The sequence below is a fragment of the Pseudophryne corroboree genome, chromosome 8, assembly GCF_028390025.1.
Source record: "Pseudophryne corroboree isolate aPseCor3 chromosome 8, aPseCor3.hap2, whole genome shotgun sequence".
Classification (NCBI taxonomy): domain Eukaryota; kingdom Metazoa; phylum Chordata; class Amphibia; order Anura; family Myobatrachidae; genus Pseudophryne; species Pseudophryne corroboree.
This window is the reverse complement of record NC_086451.1, coordinates 487,461,186-487,481,540: the sequence shown is the minus strand read 5'-3', so window position 1 is coordinate 487,481,540 and position 20,355 is coordinate 487,461,186. Positions and strand designations below refer to the sequence as shown.

At 51.1% G+C, this 20,355-nt stretch overlaps 1 protein-coding gene across 1 annotated transcript in view; it reads right to left on the bottom strand.

Moving 5' to 3' along the window:
- Nucleotides 1-4,186: 4,186 nt before the first annotated feature.
- PPP5C (protein phosphatase 5 catalytic subunit) overlaps nucleotides 4,187-20,355 on the bottom strand; it is a 71,000-nt gene continuing 54,831 nt past the window's right edge. Inside the window, exons 9-13 of the mRNA XM_063938432.1 lie at nucleotides 15,994-16,081; nucleotides 15,864-15,904; nucleotides 15,595-15,773; nucleotides 5,487-5,568; nucleotides 4,187-4,625 (exon numbers count right to left, since the gene is read on the bottom strand). Of these exons, the coding sequence (XP_063794502.1) occupies nucleotides 4,563-4,625; nucleotides 5,487-5,568; nucleotides 15,595-15,773; nucleotides 15,864-15,904; nucleotides 15,994-16,081 (453 nt within the window). The 3' untranslated portion in view covers nucleotides 4,187-4,562. The remainder of the gene's footprint in view (nucleotides 4,626-5,486; nucleotides 5,569-15,594; nucleotides 15,774-15,863; nucleotides 15,905-15,993; nucleotides 16,082-20,355) is intronic.

Sequence of the window (20,355 nt, the reverse complement as noted above, 5' to 3'; positions counted from 1 at the left end):
CCAAAAAAATTCGACAATGCAATTCAGTACTTTTCGTCAAAAAAAACTGACTTTCAAAATTCGACTTTTTGAAATTCGACATTTGTCAAATTCGACATTTCTGCAATGGTACAAATGCGGCAATTCGACAAAAGTATATTCAATTGAAGATTGTAAATTCGACAACAGTGCTTTTAGACAGTAAATTCGTCATTTTCAATCCGCCACACTTCGCTGGCGGAATCTAATAAAAAAAATTAAAGACATTTTTTTTGTGTTTTTTTATTGGTAATAGAATATCTATTTATATTAGAAGGGATTAGGTACTTGGTTTGTCTATTTTGGAGGCACAAGTATTATTTATATATTTTTAAAAATATTATTTTTTTTAAATGGAATGGTAAAAATCAGAAAAAAAAAATGGCGTGGGGTCCCCCCTCCTAAGCATTACCAGCCTCTGGCTCTTCGAGCCGGTCCTGGTTCTAAAAATCCGGGGGGGGAAAACGGACAGGGGATCCCCCGTATTTTTAAAACCAGCACCGGGCTCTGCGCCTGGTGCAAAAAATACGGGGGACAAAAAGCGTAGGGGTCCCCCGTATTTTTTACACCAGCATCGGGCTCCACTAACTGGGTAGATAATGCCACAGCCGGGGGTCACTTTTATACAGCGCCCTGCGGCCGTGGCATTAAATACGCAACTAGTCACCCCTGGCCGGGATACCCTGGAGTGGGGACCCCTTCAATCAAGGGGTCCCCCCCCTCCAGCCACCCAAGGGCCAGGGGTGAAGCCCGAGGCTGTCCCCCCCATCCAAGGGCTGCAGATGGGGGGCTGATAGCCTTTTGAAAATTGAAAGAATACAGTTTTTTCCAGTAGTACTACAAGTCCCAGCAAGCCTCCCCCGCAAGCTGGTACTTGGAGAACCACAAGTACCAGCATGCGGGAGAAAAACGGGCCCGCTGGTACCTGTAGTTCTACTGAAAAAAAAATACCCAAATAAAAACAGGACACGCACACCGTGAGAGTAAAACTTTATTTCACACGTCGACACACACATACTTACCTATGTTCACACGCCGACCTCTGTCCACTTGTCCAAGTAGAATCCACGGTGTACCTGAAAATAAAATTATCCTCCCCTGATCCAGTGTCCTGTGATCTTTTATTATAATCCACGTACTTGGCAAAAAAAAAAAAAAAAGAACACCCGAACCAGGCGGACTGAAAGGGGTCACATGTTTACACATGGGACCCCTTTCCCCAAATGCAGAGACCCCCCCCCGTGACTGCCGTCACAGAAAGGTCTCTTCAGCCAATCAGGAAGCGCCACTTCATGGCACTCTCCTGATTGCTGTATGCGCGTCAGCTGGCAGACAGCGCATTGCACAGCTCCCTCCATTAGTTTCAATGGTGGGAACTTTGCGGTCAGCGGTGGGGTTACCCGCGGTCAGCCGCTGACCTCACCGCTGACCGCAAAGTCCCCACCATTGAATATAATGGTAAGGCTTTGCGATGCGCTGTCTGACAGCTCAGACGCGCATAGCCAATCAGCAGAGTGCCACGACGTTGCGCTCGCTGATTGGCTGAAGGGACCCTCTGTGACAGGAGTCACGTGGGGTCCCGGCATTCTTGGAAAGGGGTCCCATGTGTAAACATGGGACCCCTTTCAGTCCGTTTGGTCCGGGTTGCCGTTTTGCCAAGTACGTGGATTACAAATCACAGGACACTGGATCAGGTGAGTATAATTTTATTCACAGGTACCCCGGATCGTCGGATCAGGAGACGTGGCAGTCGGCGGGTCAACATAGGTAAGTATGTATGTGTCGGCATGTATGAAATAAAGTTCTACTTTCACGGTGTGTGTCTCCTGTTTTTATTTGGGTATTTTTTTTCCAGTAGAACTACAGGTACCAGCGGGCCCGTTTTTCCACCCGCATGCTGGTACTTGTGGTTCTCCAAGTACCAGCTTGCGGGGGAGGCTTGCTGGGACTTGTAGTTCTTCTGGAAAAAACAATATTCTATAATTTTACTCAAGGCTATCAGCCCCCCATCCGCAGCCCTTGGATGGGGGGGGGGGGGCAGCCTCGGGCTATACCTCTGGCCCCTGGCTGGCTGGGGGGGGGGGGGACCCCTTGATTGAAGGGGTCCCCACTCCCCCAGGGTACCCCGGCCAGGGGTGACTAGTTGGATATTTAATGCCACGGCCGCAGGGCGCTGTATAAAAGTGCCCCCCCGGCTGTGGCATTATCTGTCCAGCTAGTGGAGCCCGATGCTGGTGTAAAAAATACGGGGGACCCCTACTCTTTTTGTCCCCCGTATTTTTTGCACCAGCACTAGGCGCAGAGCCCGGTGCTGGTTTTAAAAATACGGGGGATCCCCTGTCAATATTTTCCCCGCATTTTTAGAACCAGGACCGGCTCGAAGAGCCCGAGGCTGGTTATGCTTAGGAGGGGGGACCCCACGCATTTTTTTTCGGGGTTTTTCCCGTATTTTTTTACATTTTTACAAGTCTAATCAAAATCCGTCAAATCGGCCGTTTTTCGACAGCGGGACTGTCGAATCCGTTTTTTATTGAATATGTTGAATTCCGGCACCCACCTGCCGGAATTCGACGGTCGAATTGTGTCGATTTAAAAAACGGGCGAAAAATTGCAGCGATTCGCCGGCAATTGCATATACCCCTTAAGTTGAATTACTGAAATAAATGAACTTTTGCCCGATATTCTCATTTTCTGAGTGTCACCTGTACAGGATGCCTCTCGCCTGCTTATGTTACTGCCACGCTGGTTCCAGGCACGTAACACCTACATGGAGGCAGCTCATTTCTCTGCCAGACCCCAGGGTGGCACTGACCAATGGCATGGACCAGAGTTACTATGGGCAGGAATATGAAGCAATCAGGTACTGTTGTGACTTTCTTCCAAACTGAACCCACAGAATTGGCCACATCGAGGAGATGACAAGGTGCGTAGAGGAGACCACGCTCTAGCCGTGCCCAAGAAGGTGCCCGCAGGACTGCTGAGGCTTGCAGGTCCTCCCTCCTGTGGGCCTGGTCACACCTCTCACCCGCTTTGTGCGGGAGCCTGAGCTCGCCGCGGACCACCTCGGAGAGGGTTCTGAACTTGTTACATCTCACTAGGATATATAGAAATTGCGGTCACTAAACCCAGACTCTGTACCTTCTCCTCGTGAGGACGACCCCCCCCCCCCCCCAACCCTCTATCTGCACAGATGTGGCCGGCACGTCTCCAGATGCTATAGAGCTAGCACTGGAACTATGAGAGTAATGGCTGAGGGGGATCTTCCAGCAGCTTCGGTAGTGAGAGATCCCGCGGTGCTATAAATGATTCCAGGCTTGGACGAATCCCCTTTACCGCTTGGATCTCTTGATCAAATCATCAGCAAAAATTTCATCTCCAAAAAATGACCCTTCTAGCCGACGCTAATGGGGGGAAATTTACTAATTGCCGCTAATCACCGGCTGTGACCAATGGAATTACATCAGCGTCGGCACTGAACGGTAAGTCAGGCTTGTTTAGCGCTTATCACAGATCAATGCCGCAGAGTGTTGGCGGTGGTTTGACAATCCAACGTTTAGTAAATTTGCCTCTTGTGCTAAACCTTTCTGTAACCTTCTCAAAGAAAGTCCAGGAGCAGATTCTGTGTCATTTCCAATTACCAGCAGAGCGCTTGTTCTGCATGCTGAGGGATAGAGGAGAACGCAAGGAGCGGTGCAGAACCCGCACACCATGGCTCCCTAACATGAGACAGGAAGGAGGGTCCTGGTATACACCCCGGGGTGTGACTGACCTTTCCTGTGATACCACAGAGACTGCACATGAAAGCACAGACAATTAGGGGTACATTTACTAAGCTCCGTGTTTGCCCGAGTTGACAGAACTGGAAATGTTCTATTGGTGTAAAAAGGCCTCACGCACTGAGGTTGGGGGATCTCTGGGTCCTCTCAGCAATGCCTCGTACACACAGAACAGAGGCCGGTCACGTGTCCGCCACCATACACTTATTCAGTCCTCATGCTGCTTTAGCACAGGTGCAATGGTTTCCATTAGGTATAAGCAGAGAGCGGCACACACCACGGCGGTCACTGCGCAGTAATACTAAGTCAGTGGGAAAAGGAGACGGGTAAGTGACCGCCGTCACGTGTGCTAGAATCGCCAGGAAGGAACAGATATATATAACACTGCGCCGTCATGTGATCAGACTCTTTATTAGAAGTAATTAGACAGCGCTGGGGGAGGGGCACCTGCCACGTACAGGGAAAGGGAGACACAGGTTATGGGGGGGAGGGGTGTATGACTATTGTGCGTTTCTAGCTGAATCATCCCCCCCTACTCACACACACAGTCACACATCGCACACAGACATCCCGGGTTACACGCATGTCACACGCATGTCACACACTCTCCCCCTCATCTCTAGTCCTCTTTTACAGTATTAAAAATAGTCCTCATTACTTGTTGCCCTTCTGACTCCAGAGGAAACTGGGGCAAATACTGTGAGAGCCCCATTTACGGTCCACTTGGGGGCAACTGCTTGTAGGGAATCAGCAGCCGACGCGTCGTCCTCACATCATCCCCATCTGGAGCAGAGAGTTGGCGTACAGCATCGGCTTCACATTGGGGTGCGGCTGCGGGAGAGGCACGAGGCACCATTACACACCATAGCACAGTGGGAGGAGAATGTCTCTGTTCTGCTCAATAAGCAGGGGGCACTATGGCACAGAGCCACAAGCAGGGGGCACTATGGCACAGAGCCACAAGCAGGGGGCACTATGGCACAGAGCCACAAGCAGGGGGCACTATGGCACAGAGCCACAAGCAGGGGGCACTATGGCACAGAGCCACAAGCAGGGGGCACTATGGCACAGAGCCACAAGCAGGGGGCACTATGGCACAGAGCCACAAGCAGGGGGCACTATGGCACAGAGCCACAAGCAGGGGGCACTATGGCACAGAGCCACAAGCAGGGGGCACTATGGCACAGAGCCACAAGCAGGGGGCACTATGGCACAGAGCCACAAGCAGGGGGCACTATGGCACAGAGACACAAGCAGGAGGCACTATGGCACAGAGACACAAGCAGGGGGCACTATGGCACAGAGCCACAAGCAGGGGGCACTATGGCACAGAGCCACAAGCAGGGGGCACTATGGCACAGAGCCCCAAGCAGGGGGCACTATGGCACAGAGCCACAAGCAGGGGGCACTATGGCACAGAGCCACAAGCAGGGGGCACTATGGCACAGAGCCACAAGCAGGGGGCACTAAGGCGCTCAGCTCCATAAGCTGGGGATACCACATGCAGAGGGCACAGACAGGCAGTGGGGCACCAGGGCACAGACAGGCAGTGGGGCACCAGGGCACAGACAGGCAGTGGGGCACCAGGGCACAGACAGGCAGTGGGGCACAGACCTGAAGAAATGGGACACAATAGGAACATGCGGCAGATCAGCCTTTCGCGTCAGGATGTGACAGTCAGCATAAACTTACCACGGCATCGAACTGGGTGAATTTGGGTTTGAGATCCGAGCCGCTGAGATGTATATAGGCTCCTTTATTACCCATCTGGTCACTAAGAGAGGAGAGAGAGGCGTTAGTGACAGTCTGAGGACTGGGGGACACAATGAGACGAGAGAGAGAGAGGTGCTAGTGACAGTTTGAGGACACAATGAGACGAGAGAGAGAGGCGTTAGTGACAGTCTGAGGATAGAGGGACACAATGAGACGAGAGAAAGAGAGGCCCTAGTGAGTCTGAGGACTGGGGGACACAATGAGACGAGAGAGAGAGGCGTTAGTGACAGTCTGAGGACTGGGGGACACAATGAGACGAGAGAGAGAGGCGTTAGTGACAGTCTGAGGACTGGGGGACACAATGAGACGAGAGAGAGAGGCGCTAGTGACAGTCTGAGGACTGGGGGACACAATGAGATGAGAGAGAGAGGCGCTAGTGACAGTCTGAGGACTGGGAAACACAATGAGATGAGAGAGAGAGAGGTGCGAGAGACAGTCTGAGGACTGGGAAACACAATGAGACGAGAGAGAGAGGCGCTAGTGACAGTCTGAGGACACAAGGAGACGAGAGAGAGAGGTGCTAGTGACAGTCTGAGGACTGGGAAACACAATGAGACGAGAGAGAGAGACGCTAGTGACAGTCTGAGGACTGGGGGACACAATGAGACGAGAGAGAGGTGCTAGTGACAGTCTGAGGACTGGGGGACACAATGAGATGAGAGAGAGGCGCTAGTGACAGTCTGAGGACTGGGAAACACAATGAGACGAGAGAGAGAGAGCTGCTAGTGACAGTCTGAGGACACAATGAGACGAGAGAGAGGTGCTAGTGACAGTCTGGGGACTGGGGGAGACAATGAGGCGCGTTAGTGACAGTCTGAGGACTGGGGACACAATGAGACGAGAGAGAGAGAGGCACTAGTGACAGTCTGAGGACACAATGAGACGAGAGAGAGGTGCTAGTGACAGTCTGGGGACTGGGGGAGACAATGAGACGAGAGAGAGGCGCGTTAGTGACAGTCTGAGGACTGAGGACACAATGAGACGAGAGAGAGGTGCTAGTGACAGTCTGAGGACTGGGAAACACAATGAGACGAGAGAAAGACGCTAGTGACAGTCTGAGGACTGGGGGACACAATGAGATGAGAGAGAGGCGCTAGTGACAGTCTGAGGACTGGGAAACACAATGAGACGAGAGAGAGAGAGGTGCTAGTGACAGTCTGAGGACACAATGAGACGAGAGAGAGGTGCTAGTGACAGTCTGGGGACTGGGGGAGACAATGAGACGAGAGAGAGGCGCGTTAGTGACAGTCCGAGGACTGGGGGACACAATGAGACGAGAGAGAGAGAGGCGTTAGTGATAGTCTGGGGACTGGGGGACACAATGAGACGAGAAAGAGAGGCGTTAGTGACAGTCTGAGGACTGAGGGACACAATGAGACGATAGAGAGAGGCGCTAGTGACAGTCTGAGGACTGGGGGACACAATGAGACGAGAGAGAGGCGTTAGTGACAGTCTGAGGACTGAGGGACACAATGAGACGAGAGAGAGAGAGGCGCTAGTGACAGTCTGAGGACTGGGGGACACAATGAGATGAGAGAGAGGGGTGTTAGTGACAGTCTGAGGACTGAGGGACACAATGAGACGAGAGAGAGGCGTTAGTGACAGTCTGAGGACTGAGGGACACAATGAGACGAGAGAGAGAGAGGCGCTAGTGACAGTCTGAGGACTGGGGGACACAATGAGATGAGAGAGAGGGGTGTTAGTGACAGTGAGGACTGAGGGACACAATGAGACGAGAGAGAGGCGTTAGTGATAGTCTGAGGACTGAGGGACACAATGAGACGAGAGAGAGAGAGGCGCTAGTGACAGTCTGAGGACTGGGGGACACAATGAGATGAGAGAGAGGGGTGTTAGTGACAGTCTGAGGACTGAGGGACACAATGAGACGAGAGAGAGGCGTTAGTGACAGTCTGAGGACTGAGGGACACAATGAGACGAGAGAGAGAGAGGCGCTAGTGACAGTCTGAGGACTGGGGGACACAATGAGATGAGAGAGAGGGGTATTAGTGACAGTCTGAGGACTGAGGGACACAATGAGACGAGAGAGAGGCGTTAGTGATAGTCTGAGGACTGAGGGACACAATGAGACGAGAGAGAGGCGTTAGTGACAGTCTGAGGACTGAGGGACACAATGAGACGATAGAGAGAGGCGCTAGTGACAGTCTGAGGACTGGGGGACACAATGAGACGAGAGAGAGGCGTTAGTGACAGTCTGAGGACTGAGGGACACAATGAGACGAGAGAGAGAGAGGCGCTAGTGACAGTCTGAGGACTGGGGGACACAATGAGACGAGAGAGAGAGAGGTGCTAGTGACAGTCTGAGGACTGAGGGACACAATGAGACGAGAGAGAGAGGCGTTAGTGACAGTCTGAGGACTGGGGGACACAATGAGACGAGAGAGAGGTGCTAGTGACAGTCTGAGGACTGGGGGAGACAATGAGACGAGAGAGAGAGGTGCTAGTGACAGTCTGAGGACTGGGGGACACAATGAGACGAGAGAGAGAGGCACGTTAGTGACAGTCTGAGGACTGGGGGACACAATGAGACGAGAGAGAGGCGTTAGTGACAGTCTGAGGACTGGGGGACACAATGAGACGAGAGAGAGAGGTGTTAGTGACAGTCTGGGGACTGGGGGACACAATGAGACGAGAGAGAGGCGTTAGTGACAGTCTGAGGACTGGGGGACACAATGAGAAGAGAGAGAGAGGTGTTAGTGACAGTCTGGGGACTGGGGGACACAATGAGATGAGAGAGAGAGGTGCTAGTGACAGTCTGAGGACTGCGGGACACAATGAGACGAGAGAGAGGCGTTAGTGACAGTCTGAGGACTGGGGGACACAATGAGACGAGAGAGAGAGGTGTTAGTGACAGTCTGGGGACTGGGGGACACAATGAGACGAGAGAGAGGCGTTAGTGACAGTCTGAGGACTGGGGGACACAATGAGACGAGAGAGAGAGGTGTTAGTGACAGTCTGGGGACTGGGGGACACAATGAGAAGAGAGAGAGGCGTTAGTGACAGTCTGAGGACTGGGGGACACAATGAGAAGATAGAGAGAGGTGTTAGTGACAGACTGGGGGACACAATGAGATGAGAGAGAGGTGCTAGTGACAGTCTGAGGACTGCGGGACACAATGAGACGAGAGAGAAGCGTTAGTGACAGTCTGAGGACTGGGGGACACAATGAGACGAGAGAGAGAGGTGCTAGTGACAGTCTGAGGACTGGGGGACACAATGAGACGAGAGAGAGAGGCACGTTAGTGACAGTCTGAGGACTGGGGGACACAATGAGACGAGAGAGAGGTGGCAGTGACAGTCTGAGGACTGGGGGAGACAATGAGACGAGAGAGAGGCGCTAGTGACAGTCTGAGGACTGGGGACACAATGAGACGAGAGAGAGGTGCTAGTGACAGTCTGAGGACTGGGGGACACAATGAGACGAGAGAGAGAGGCGCTAGTGATAGTCTGAGGACTGGGGGACACTGAGACGAGAGAGAGAGGTGCTAGTGACAGTCTGAGGACTGGGGGACACAATGAGACGAGAGAGAGAGAGGCGCTAGTGACAGTCTGAGGACTGGGGGACACAATGAGACGAGAGAGAGAGAGGCGTTAGTGACAGTCTGGGGACTGGGGGACACAATGAGACGAGAGAGAGAGGTGTTAGTGACAGTCTGGGGACTGGGGGACACAATGAGACGAGAGAGAGAGGCACGTTAGTGACAGTCTGAGGACTGGGGGACACAATGAGACGAGAGAGAGAGGTGTTCGTGACAGTCTGGGGACTGGGGACACAATGAGACGAGAGAGGTGCTAGTGACAGTCTGAGGACTGGGGGACACAATGAGACGAGAGAGAGAGGTGCTAGTGACAGTCTGAGGACTGGGGGACACAATGAGACGAGAGAGAGAGGCGCTAGTGACAGTCTGAGGACTGGGGGACACAATGAGACGAGAGAGAGAGGCACGTTAGTGATAGTCTGAGGACTGGGGGACACAATGAGACGAGAGAGAGAGGCGCTAGTGACAGTCTGAGGACTGGGGGACACAATGAGATGAGAGAGAGAGAGGCGCTAGTGACAGTCTGAGGACTGAGGGACACAATGAGACGAGAGAGAGAGGCACGTTAGTGACAGTCTGAGGACTGGGGGACACAATGAGACGATAGAGAGAGGTGTTCGTGACAGTCTGGGGACTGGGGGACACAATGAGACGAGAGAGGTGCTAGTGACAGTCTGAGGACTGGGGGACACAATGAGACGAGAGAGAGAGGCGCTAGTGACAGTCTGAGGACTGGGGGACACAATGAGACGAGAGAGAGAGGCACGTTAGTGATAGTCTGAGGACTGGGGGACACAATGAGACGAGAAAATAGGATTTTGGTACTTACCAGGTAAATCCTTTTCTTTGAATCCATAGGGGGCACTGGAGTACTCTTGGGATATGGACGGCGTAGCAGAACAAAGGCACTGAATATTTAAATTTAGAACTCTCCACCCCTCCATATCCCAGAGTACCTCAGTGTACGAACCCAGTGTTTTTACGGAGCGAACTACTATAGAGAGGTTGACAATGGAGAATTCCTATAACATAACGGACAACAACAAAGTTGACCCATAACGTTAATGTCAACTAAACAGTTGACAGCATAACCGATAGACCTTGATAGTTTGAACCAATCAGTGAAAATGTGTTACCATAAGCTCCTTTGAGCTTAATACAAACCAGGTAAAACGTGTTACCCTAAGCTCCTCTGAGCTTAAAACAACCCAGGTAAAACTGCTCTGGGTGGGCGTCCAGTGCCCCCTATGGATTCAAAGAAAAGGATTTACCTGGTAAGTACCAAAATCCTATTTTCTTTTTCATCCACTAGGGGTCACTGGAGTACTCTTGGGACGTACCAAAGCTTCCCTCGTGGGCGGGAGAGCTGTTTGACACTTGTAACAGTAGGCAGCCAAAGCTAGATGCTGATGCCGCAACCATTCATAACGTGTAAACGTGCACACACGTGGTGCACTGAAGGCTATGTAGCCGCGTCGTAGACGCTCCACGACCCGCTGGGTCTGACATTCCCACAGAACCTGTGGGATGAGCTATTACTGACGTAGGCGACTGTAACTTAGCCTTAAAGTAAGCCTGACTTGTAGTCATTATTATCCAACTGGATAATGTCTGCTGAGAAACTGGCTAACCCCAGTTGGCAGCATCATATAGAACAAACAACGTATCCGTATCACGTACTGTAGACGTTCGGGACATATAGACGCGTAATGCGTGTACCACATTCAGAATTCTAGAATGTGCTGTCAACACAGGAACCACTATTGGTATATTGATGTGAAGAATAAGAAAGCGGAATTCGTCCGAAGATCTGCTTTGTCATGAGAAAACTCAAATACGGTGGCTTGGAATACAAGGCACCCAAATATGAAAACAAAACCCTTGCCGAAGCTAAGGCTAGAAGAAAAATGTTTTCCCAAGTGAGAAACTTAATCCCCATTTGTTGTAAGGGTTCAAAATATGAAAACTGTAAGAAATCTGAACCCAACCTCAAGTCGCCTGGCGCTGTAGGTGGGATAAATGGAGGCTGCACTTTGATGACACCTTGTAGAAAGGTGTGTACCGACGCAATAGAGTCAAACGTCTTTGAAAATAAGTTGACCACACAGATACCTGCACCCTCAGTGCAGATAAACGCAGTTCTCCATCCCACCCAGTTTGTAAAATAACAGAATACGGGTAACTTGAAAGATGATGTCGGAAACTTCCGAGCTTTACCACCTATATAAGCACACCAAATTTTGTAATAATGAGCTGCCTTAAGCGGCTTACTAGCTCGTAACATGGTTGGTATAACCGATACTGTAATGCCCTATTTGTTTTCTTAAGAGGGCGGTCTGAACCCCCACCCCGTCAACCGCAGCTGCGGTACATAGGTAATAGGTACATAGGTAACTATGGGTAAAAGAACGGTCCCTGTTGTAACAGGTTGGACGTATTATGAGCGGGCCAAGATCGTGTGCAAGTATTCCTTGGAGATTCGAGAACCAAACTCTCCGAAACCCATGAGATATCACTAGTATGACTGTGACGAACTGTCTTATGCTCCGTTTTGGCAACGGAGAGAGCAGCGGAAAATGGTGGAGCCAGATACACGATGCTGAATGACCACACGAATGTGAGAACTTCCACCGCCACTGCCCTTGTTATCTGTCGTTTTGTACACATACTGAGCTTTTGTAATTGTGGCGAGATGCCATCATGTATACCTGAGGGTAACCCCTTCTGTGGACTCACATATGAAACACCTCTGGATTTAATGTCCAGTTTTCAGGATATAAATCCTGACGGGTGAGATCATCTGTCTAACAGATGTCCACTTGCGGAATGAACCCCGTTGACATCATCACATAATGGTGTTCTGGGCAATTGAGGATTCGAGTTACCTGCCGCATTGCCATGCGGCTTCTTGATTCTCCCTGGTTGTTGTGTATGCAACTCCCGTTGCGTTGTCTGACTGCACTTGGGCAGACTGAAAGCGAAGCATGTAGTGCATTGTAAATTGCACGGAGTTCCAGGACATTTATCGACAGCAATCTGTCGTGATCCGTTTTAGAACCTCTGTCGCTGATCTTTTTTTAACTACAACTCCTGAACCTCTGAGACTCTCGTCCAGAGTATATACACCCTCGCCCCTCTGTGGGAAACGCGAGTGAAGGCCGGCGAGCTAAAGCGCTTTGAAAACACATCATTATTCTTAACAGGCGAATACACCAATGTACCGCTAGTGTGCGTGGCTTTTGCACTACTTACTAGATGTACATTTGTTCTTGCTGGTGTAGTAGGTAAATGTCTTTGATTTACCGTATTTATAATCTTACCTAGGAATTGACGTCGTTCAGACGGAATTAGATGCGATTGTTTTTGAACTTGACCTGCCACCGTAGTATACATTAGTAGCGCAAGTTAGAGGAACTCTGTTGAGACAGAGTTCTTATGAGCAGATCGTCTAAGTATGGAACGATTGTCACTGTCAGGACTCTGAGATGAGCTATCATCACCAACATCACTTTGGTAAATACCCGAGGCGTTGACAAGAAGCCAAACGGTAGACCTGAAATGGTTAATGGTTGTGGCGTTTTGCAAACGCTAGAACCTGTGATGACCAAACCGGAATGGGTAAATACGCATTGTGAAGATCAAGTGCAATTATGCAATTTTGTGGCTCCAATATGCAAATACTAACCGCAGAAAATCCATTTTCAAACTGCAGTAAGTGACTTGCTGATTGAGACTGCGACGGAGCTGTCTGGTTTTGTTACCCCAAACAGAGGGGAATAAGTAACCCTGACTCTGTTGGTGTACTACTGCCTGGTTATAAAGACAGCTGAAACCAGCAGAGACTAAATGGCAACCTGCCAAACCGTTCGACAGAGGCAGTCTTGTCCTTTAATCTGTAAATAGCGGAGACATCCATGAGTTGATGTCTGGAAACCCCGCATATGTAACATGTAAAGACGCGCTTCCACATTGGAAAATGGAGATGGCCTAAGAGGTCGTTAAGCCACTGGCTTGTTGACTGTAGCGTCCTGTCGTTACAAGGCGTGACTGTTTTGTACCACCGCCTTGAAAAAACTGAAGTCTAAAGGGATTAAACGCCGGCACAAGTATTTCCGTTTTGATACTGGATGCGGTAATGGCTGAATATCAAATTTAGGACCAACCAAGCTCTGGCCTTGTCGCGCTTAAACTAGCGACGATGAAAAGTGAGAATCGAAGTAACCGGCGTTAGCAGAAGCTTTACAGATATACTCTGCAGCTTCTTTTAACAGTGATCGTCATTGTTTCCATACATAGAGTCTAGTGACCCAAATGTATCTTGGGTCTTTATAATGTTTGACACAGACGCATTTACCAATGGCGGATCGCGTCATTTTGGAAACGATTAAATAGTGGTTAGAGTCTACTCAGTCTCTGTAACAATGGAGACATTGACTCACTGGGATTTAGCAATGTATGGTTGTCAAAAACCCCGCACTATCTGAGTGCTGGACTAATGTACCCTTCTCACTCGTAGTTATCGGTGTGAGATTTGACATAGAATCGTGCATTAAATTATAAGACCAGTTAAATAAACACCCTGGTACCCAAAGGGAAATTGGCCCTTTGGAAAGACCAGTTAAATAAACACCCTCTCTGCGGGAAGCCTGCAGCCTCTTAGCGCTGGCACTTGTGGGTGGATGGTGCTGGGCGGTCGGACGGAGCGGCGGTCACCGTCTCTGTACTGAGACTGAGGGAGCGTCTGCGGCCGGACGGAGCTGGGCGGCCGGACGGAGCGCTGGGACGGGCGGCTTGCAGACGTAGCGGCTGGGGCTTGGCGGGCGTATGAGCGGCGAAGCAGCATATTAACCCCAACATAGCGGGGCGGCAGCCTGCGCTGACCGCCCCGTTCCCCAGCCTACCTTGCTTGTCTCCTGATCATGGCTGCGACGGGGCTTCTTATGTGTAAGCTCCGTCCAGCTCTCCAGTGATGTAACTCATGGCTGTGACGGGGCTTCTTCTGTGTAAGCTCCGTCCAGCTCTGTAGTCCTGGCTGCGACGGGGCTTCTATGTGTAAGCTCCGTCCAGCTTTCCAGTCAGCTTTCCAGTGATCTAAGTCATGGCTGCGACGGGGCTTCTTCTGTGTAAGCTCCGTCCAGCTCTCTAGTCCTGGCTGCTCTTTGCAGGAGCAGTGGGCTGCCTGTGGCTGTGAGGGTGCTCTTTGTGAGGACCGACACGCCATGCGCTGCCCGAGCAGCGGCACTATCCCGGACCCATGTTTTTCTTGAAACTGGGAAGGGATGTGCTATTAAAAAAAAAATAAAAATAAAAATGAAAAATTAATAAAATCTTCCAACAAGTGTGGGAATCCCACAAGCCGATGTTAGTGCTTTGAGCACAGAAAAAACACTGGGTTCGTACACTGAGGTACTCTGGGATATGGAGGGGTGGAGAGTTCTAAATTTAAATATTCAGTGCCTTTGTTCTGCTACGCCGTCCATATCCCAAGAGTACTCCAGTGACCCCTAGTGGATGAAAAAGAAAGAGAGGCGCTAGTGACAGACTGAGGGACACAATGAGACGAGAGAGAGGCGCTAGTGACAGTCTGAGGACACAATGAGACGAGAGAGAGAGGCGCTAGTGACAGTCTGAGGACTGGGGGACACAATGAGAAGAGAGGCGCTAGTGACAGACTGAGGGACACAATGAGACGAGAGAGAGAGGCGCTAGTGACAGTCTGAGGACTGGGGGACAGAGACGAGAGAGAGGGGAGCTAGTGACAGACTGAGGGACACAATGAGATGAGAGAGAGAGAGAGAGAGAGAGAGAGAGGCGTTAGTGATAGTCTGAGGACTGGGGGACACAATGAGACGAGAGAGAGAGAGGCGCGTTAGTGACAGTCTGAGGACTGGGGGACACAATGAGAAGAGAGAGAGAGAGGCGCTAGTGACAGTCTGAGGACTGGGGGACAGTGAGACGAGAGAGAGAGGCGCTAGTGACAGACTGAGGGACACAATGAGAAGAGAGAGAGGCGCGTTAGTGACAGTCTGAGAACTGGGGGACACAATGAGACGAGAGAGAGAGAGGCGCGTTAGTGACAGTCTGAGGACTGGGGGACACAATGAGAAGAGAGAGAGGCGCTAGTGACAGTCTGAGGACTGGGGGACAGTGAGACGAGAGAGAGAGGCGCTAGTGACAGACTGAGGGACACAATGAGACGAGAGAGAGAGGCACTAGTGACAGTCTGAGGACTGGGGACACAATGAGACGAGAGAGAGAGGCGCGTTAGTGACAGTCTGAGGACTGGGGGACACAATGAGGAGAGAGAGAGAGAGAGAGGCACTAGTGACAGTCTGAGGACTGGGGGACAGTGAGACGAGAGAGAGAGGCGCTAGTGACAGACTGAGGGACACAATGAGACGAGAGAGAGAGAGGCGCTAGTGACAGTCTGAGGACTGGGGACACAATGAGACGACTCTGCCCGGCCTCACCAGTAGTTCGGAGCGGAGAAGACCGTTACACAGTGACCGTTGTGGGTCACCTCGTAGCCTTCTGCCTTCACCTCGTGACTGCGGATAATGTAATCCAGGCCGTTCTCTTCCAGGAACTTCCGAGTCACATCAGGCCCAAACTGGCAGCTCACACCTCGCTTGCTGGTCGAGCGCCCGTCCTGCAGAGACAGAGCGAGATATAGCTGGGGCGGCGGCCAAGATGGGGGAGTGGGGGGGGGGGGGGGGGGATTATAGACCGGTAACGTTACCTGCGGCTGAGGGTCAGACCACAGAAGGTCGCACATTGGTCCTGTAAGAGAAGAGGAGATTGTGAGGGGCGCTCAGGAACACAGAGGTATATATCGCACAGGCAGTGACCGTAACACAGAATATAGTCACCTGAGTCTGGCGGCTGGCGGTTCCGCTCAATGCTACGGATCTGATCCAAGGTCACGCCATCTTCGGAGAAGAGGCCCCCGTGCATGATCTAGATGGAAAGAACACGGAGTGGTGTTACATGAGTGATGTTGTCATTAGCAACACTGTTGTCCCCAGACAGTGTCGGACTAGGGGCATGTAGAGCCCACCGGGGAATGCAGTGGTAGGGGCCCATGTTTAGGGGTGTGGCCAGTCTGCAGAGGGGGTGTGGACTGCCACCTCACTGGTTTGACTAACCACTAGAGAGTCTGGAACCTGATCCTTAGAGCAGGAGGAGGGCCCCCAGGCAGTCCAAGCCTGTCCCCAGAGCACATACTACACCATACGGGGCCACATTAACACAATTACACACCAGTGTGTAGGGTGAGAGGAGCTGGTTACTGGCCACATCGTGATCTCCTTCTAATGGTCATTCTATAGGGGCAGCAGGATGTGGGGCCACCGGGTACAGAGGGATCCGGAGATTACACTCACACTACTGCCAACACATAAAGTGAGACCCCCACCCTGACTATAGAACAGAGACAGCTCTCCCGGTCCCACCCTCAGTGAGAGGACCCCCCCCTGCCAGGAGACCCCAATCCTGACTATATAACAGGCAGCTCTCCCGGTCCCACCCTCAGTGAGAGAGGACCCCCCCCCCCCCTGACTGTATAACAGAGACAGCTCTCCCGGTCCCACCCTCAGTGAGAGAGAACCCCGGCTAAGAGACCCCCACCCTGACTCTATAACAGAGACAGCTCTCCTGGTCCCACCCTCAGTGAGAGAGGACACCGGCTAAGAGGCCCCCACGTTGAAGCTTCCAGCACATTCCATCTGATAAGCAGTCATCTTATCCCTGTATGACAGAATAACCATGTACTCACTTCCTTCTATGGCCCCGTCAGTGAATCACATCCACCCCCAGCTACATCATCCAGCAGCCCGTTCCCCTGTCGCAGACACCTGCGTTGTCTCAGCCCAAAATCTCCCTACTATGGAGAATGGACAGAACACCCCCCCAGAGACTGGGACATTATTGTCTCCGGGGACACTGACGGCCATGTTCAGTCAGTGCAGGCAGTAGACGGCCGGGATTTCGGCGGGGGAATTACATTACTGGTATGATTAATACTCGCTATCTAGCATAAGTGCAGCAGACGTCTATAACAGGTAACAGAGCGCAGAAAAGAAGTAATTCACCATCTGGTACAGCCGAGGTCTGTGCCCCCCTCTGTAATAGGATTGCTGGCAGCAGATCCTAACCGGACACTGAACACTGCAGGCTGGGTACCCTGCTCGCTGAATATACAATATACACCAGACATTACACAAAGGAGACACTTATTCCAGTGCAGGTAGGCCTCCCACCGGACAGCAACTGCATGGACACAGAAGCCTCCTCTCAGAGCGGACAGAGGGAGGAGTACAAAGGACAATTCTCTTCACCCAGCCAGCTGACAGCTAAGCCCCATACACACAGGGAGAAGTCTGCTGAGCGATATAGCACAGTGTGATGTGCGCAGAGCGAGGGGACGGGAGGGGGGACGCTCACTCCACACAGCAGTGAAGTGAGAGATCTACTAGATTTGGCGTGCATGCAGGCCAAACCTAGAGTCAGTGACAGCGACGTGCGGGCCGTGCATTGCTATGGGCATACACACGGAGAGATCCGTGCTTAACTTCTAAGCAAACTAGTCAGATCTCTCCGTGTATACCCCCCTATACACCCAGAACAAGCAACGTATCCGGAGATGTAGTTATCCTTAAGGCTGCCAGGGAGACGGGCCTCACGAATTTCCCACACTTTTACATGAATGAATTAGGCCTAACAATCCGGGTAAACAACGTCCTCTCTGGGGCAGATTCCCCCAATGGAATAGTCTGAATAGTTTCTTGAAGATCGGTAGTATGGCACCAACACAAACACTTTGTTACACGTGTCGCAGGAGTGTAGTCAAGATGCTAAAAATCCCCAGCGCAGAACAAGCGAGACGCCGGCACTATGGAAGGATACAACGCGGGATTATCCCGATTCCAGCAACAGGCGTAAACAGAGCGGACGGCAGAACACGCAACAAAGATAACACAGTCTGGCACGTGCTGCACCACATGATCCAGACACCTGTAATTGGTGTCGTTTTCTTCGTAGAGTGACCGGGAACCCCAATTAGTGCAACGTGTCCCCTCGCATGACTCACTTCGCTACTATTACCAATTGTAGTTTATGTGGATAGTAAAAGTATGAAAAAATAGTATTACCTACCAGTAAATCCTTTTCTCGTAGTCCGTAGAGGATGCTGGGGTCCACATTAGTACCATGGGGTATAGACGGGTCCACTAGGAGCCATTGGTACTTTAAGAGTTTGAGAGTGTGGGCTGGCTCCTCCCTCTATGCCCCTCCTACCAGACTCAGTCTGGAAACTGTGCCCGAGGAGACGGACATCCTCGAGAGAAGGAAATACAGATAGTGGCGAGATTCACACCAGCTCACACACAAGGCAAATCAAGCTAACTAGCTGGAAACGCAGCAACCGCTGAATAACATTACTTACCAAGTAACAAAACAGTACTGAACTAAGTAACCACTGCAGGATCACGGTAGGTAATCCTATTTTCTCTTACGTCCTAGAGGATGCTGGGGTCCACATTAGTACCATGGGGATGTACCAAAGCTCCCAGAACGGGAGGGAGAGGGCGGAGGCTCCTGCAGAACTGATTGACTGAACTTCAGATCATCAGAGGCCAAAGTATCGAACTTGTAGAACTTAGCAAACGTGTTCGACCCAGACCAAGTAGCCGCTCTGCAAAGCTGTAAAGCCGAGACCCCCACGGTCAGCCGCCCAGGAAGACCACACCTTACGAGTAGAGTGGGCATTAACAGATTTTGGACACAGCAATCCTGCCGTAGAATACGCATGCTGGATAGTGAACCTGATCCAGTGAGAAATCGTCTTAGAAGCAGGACACCCAATTTTCTTGGGATTATACAGGACAAACAGGGCGTCCAATTTTCTGTGACTAGAAGTTCTCTTCACATAAATCTTCAAAGCTCTCACAACATCTAAGGACTTTGAGGGAATTGAGGAGTCAGTAGCCATTGGCACCACAATAGGTTGGTTGATATGAAAAGCCGACACAACCTTCGGAAGGAACTGCTGACGCGTCATGAGCTCAGCTCTATCTTCATGGAAAATTAAGTAGGGGCTCTTGCAGGACAAAGCCCCCAACTCAGACACACGCCTAGCAGATGCCAAGGCCAACAGTGTGACCTCCTTCCAAGTAAGAAACTTGACCTCAACCTCCTGTAGAGGTTTGAACCAATTCGATTGGAGGAACTGCAGCACCACGTTAAGATCCCAGGGTGCCGTAGGAGGCACAAAGGGAGGCTGGATGTGTAGAACCCCTTTCAAGAAAGTCTGAACCTCAGGGAGGGCAGCCAATTGTTACAACTTTGCCGAACTGCAACTTGATCTGGGTCGAACACGTTTGCTAAGTTTTACAAGTTCGATACTCTGATGACCTCAGGTTTGGTCAAACAGTTCTGCAGGAGCCTCCGTGCTCTTCCTCCCATTCTGGGAGCTTTGTTACATCCCCATGGTACTAATGTGGACCCCAGCATCCTCTGGGACGTAAGAGTAAAAATAAGAATTTACTCACCGGTAATTCTATTTCTCGTAGTCCATAATGGATGCTGGGAACTCCGAAAGGACCATGGGGAATAGCGGGCTCCGAAGGAGGCTGGGCACTCTAGAAAGATTTAGGACTACCTGGTGTGCACTGGCTCCTCCCACTATGACCCTCCTCCAAGCCTCAGTTAGGACACTGTGCCCGGACGAGCGTACACAATAAGGAAGGATTTTGAATCCCGGGTAAGACTCATACCAGCCACACCAATCACACCGTACAACTCGTGATATGAATCCCAGTTAACAGTATGAAACAACTGAGCCTCTCAACAGATGGCTCAACAATAACCCGATTTAGTTAACAATAACTATGTACAAGTATTGCAGATAAACCGCACTTGGGATGGGCGCCCAGCATCCACTACGGACTACGAGAAATAGAATTACCGGTGAGTAAATTCTTATTTTCTCTAACGTCCTAGTGGATGCTGGGAACTCCGTAAGGACCATGGGGATTATACCAAAGCTCCCAAACGGGCGGGAGAGTGCGGATGACTCTGCAGCACCGAATGAGAGAACTCCAGGTCCTCCTCAGCCAGGGTATCAAATTTGTAGAATTTTGCAAACGTGTTTGCCCCTGACCAAGTAGCTACTCGGCAAAGTTGTAAAGCCGAGACCCCACGGGCAGCCGCCCAAGATGAGCCCACCTTCCTAG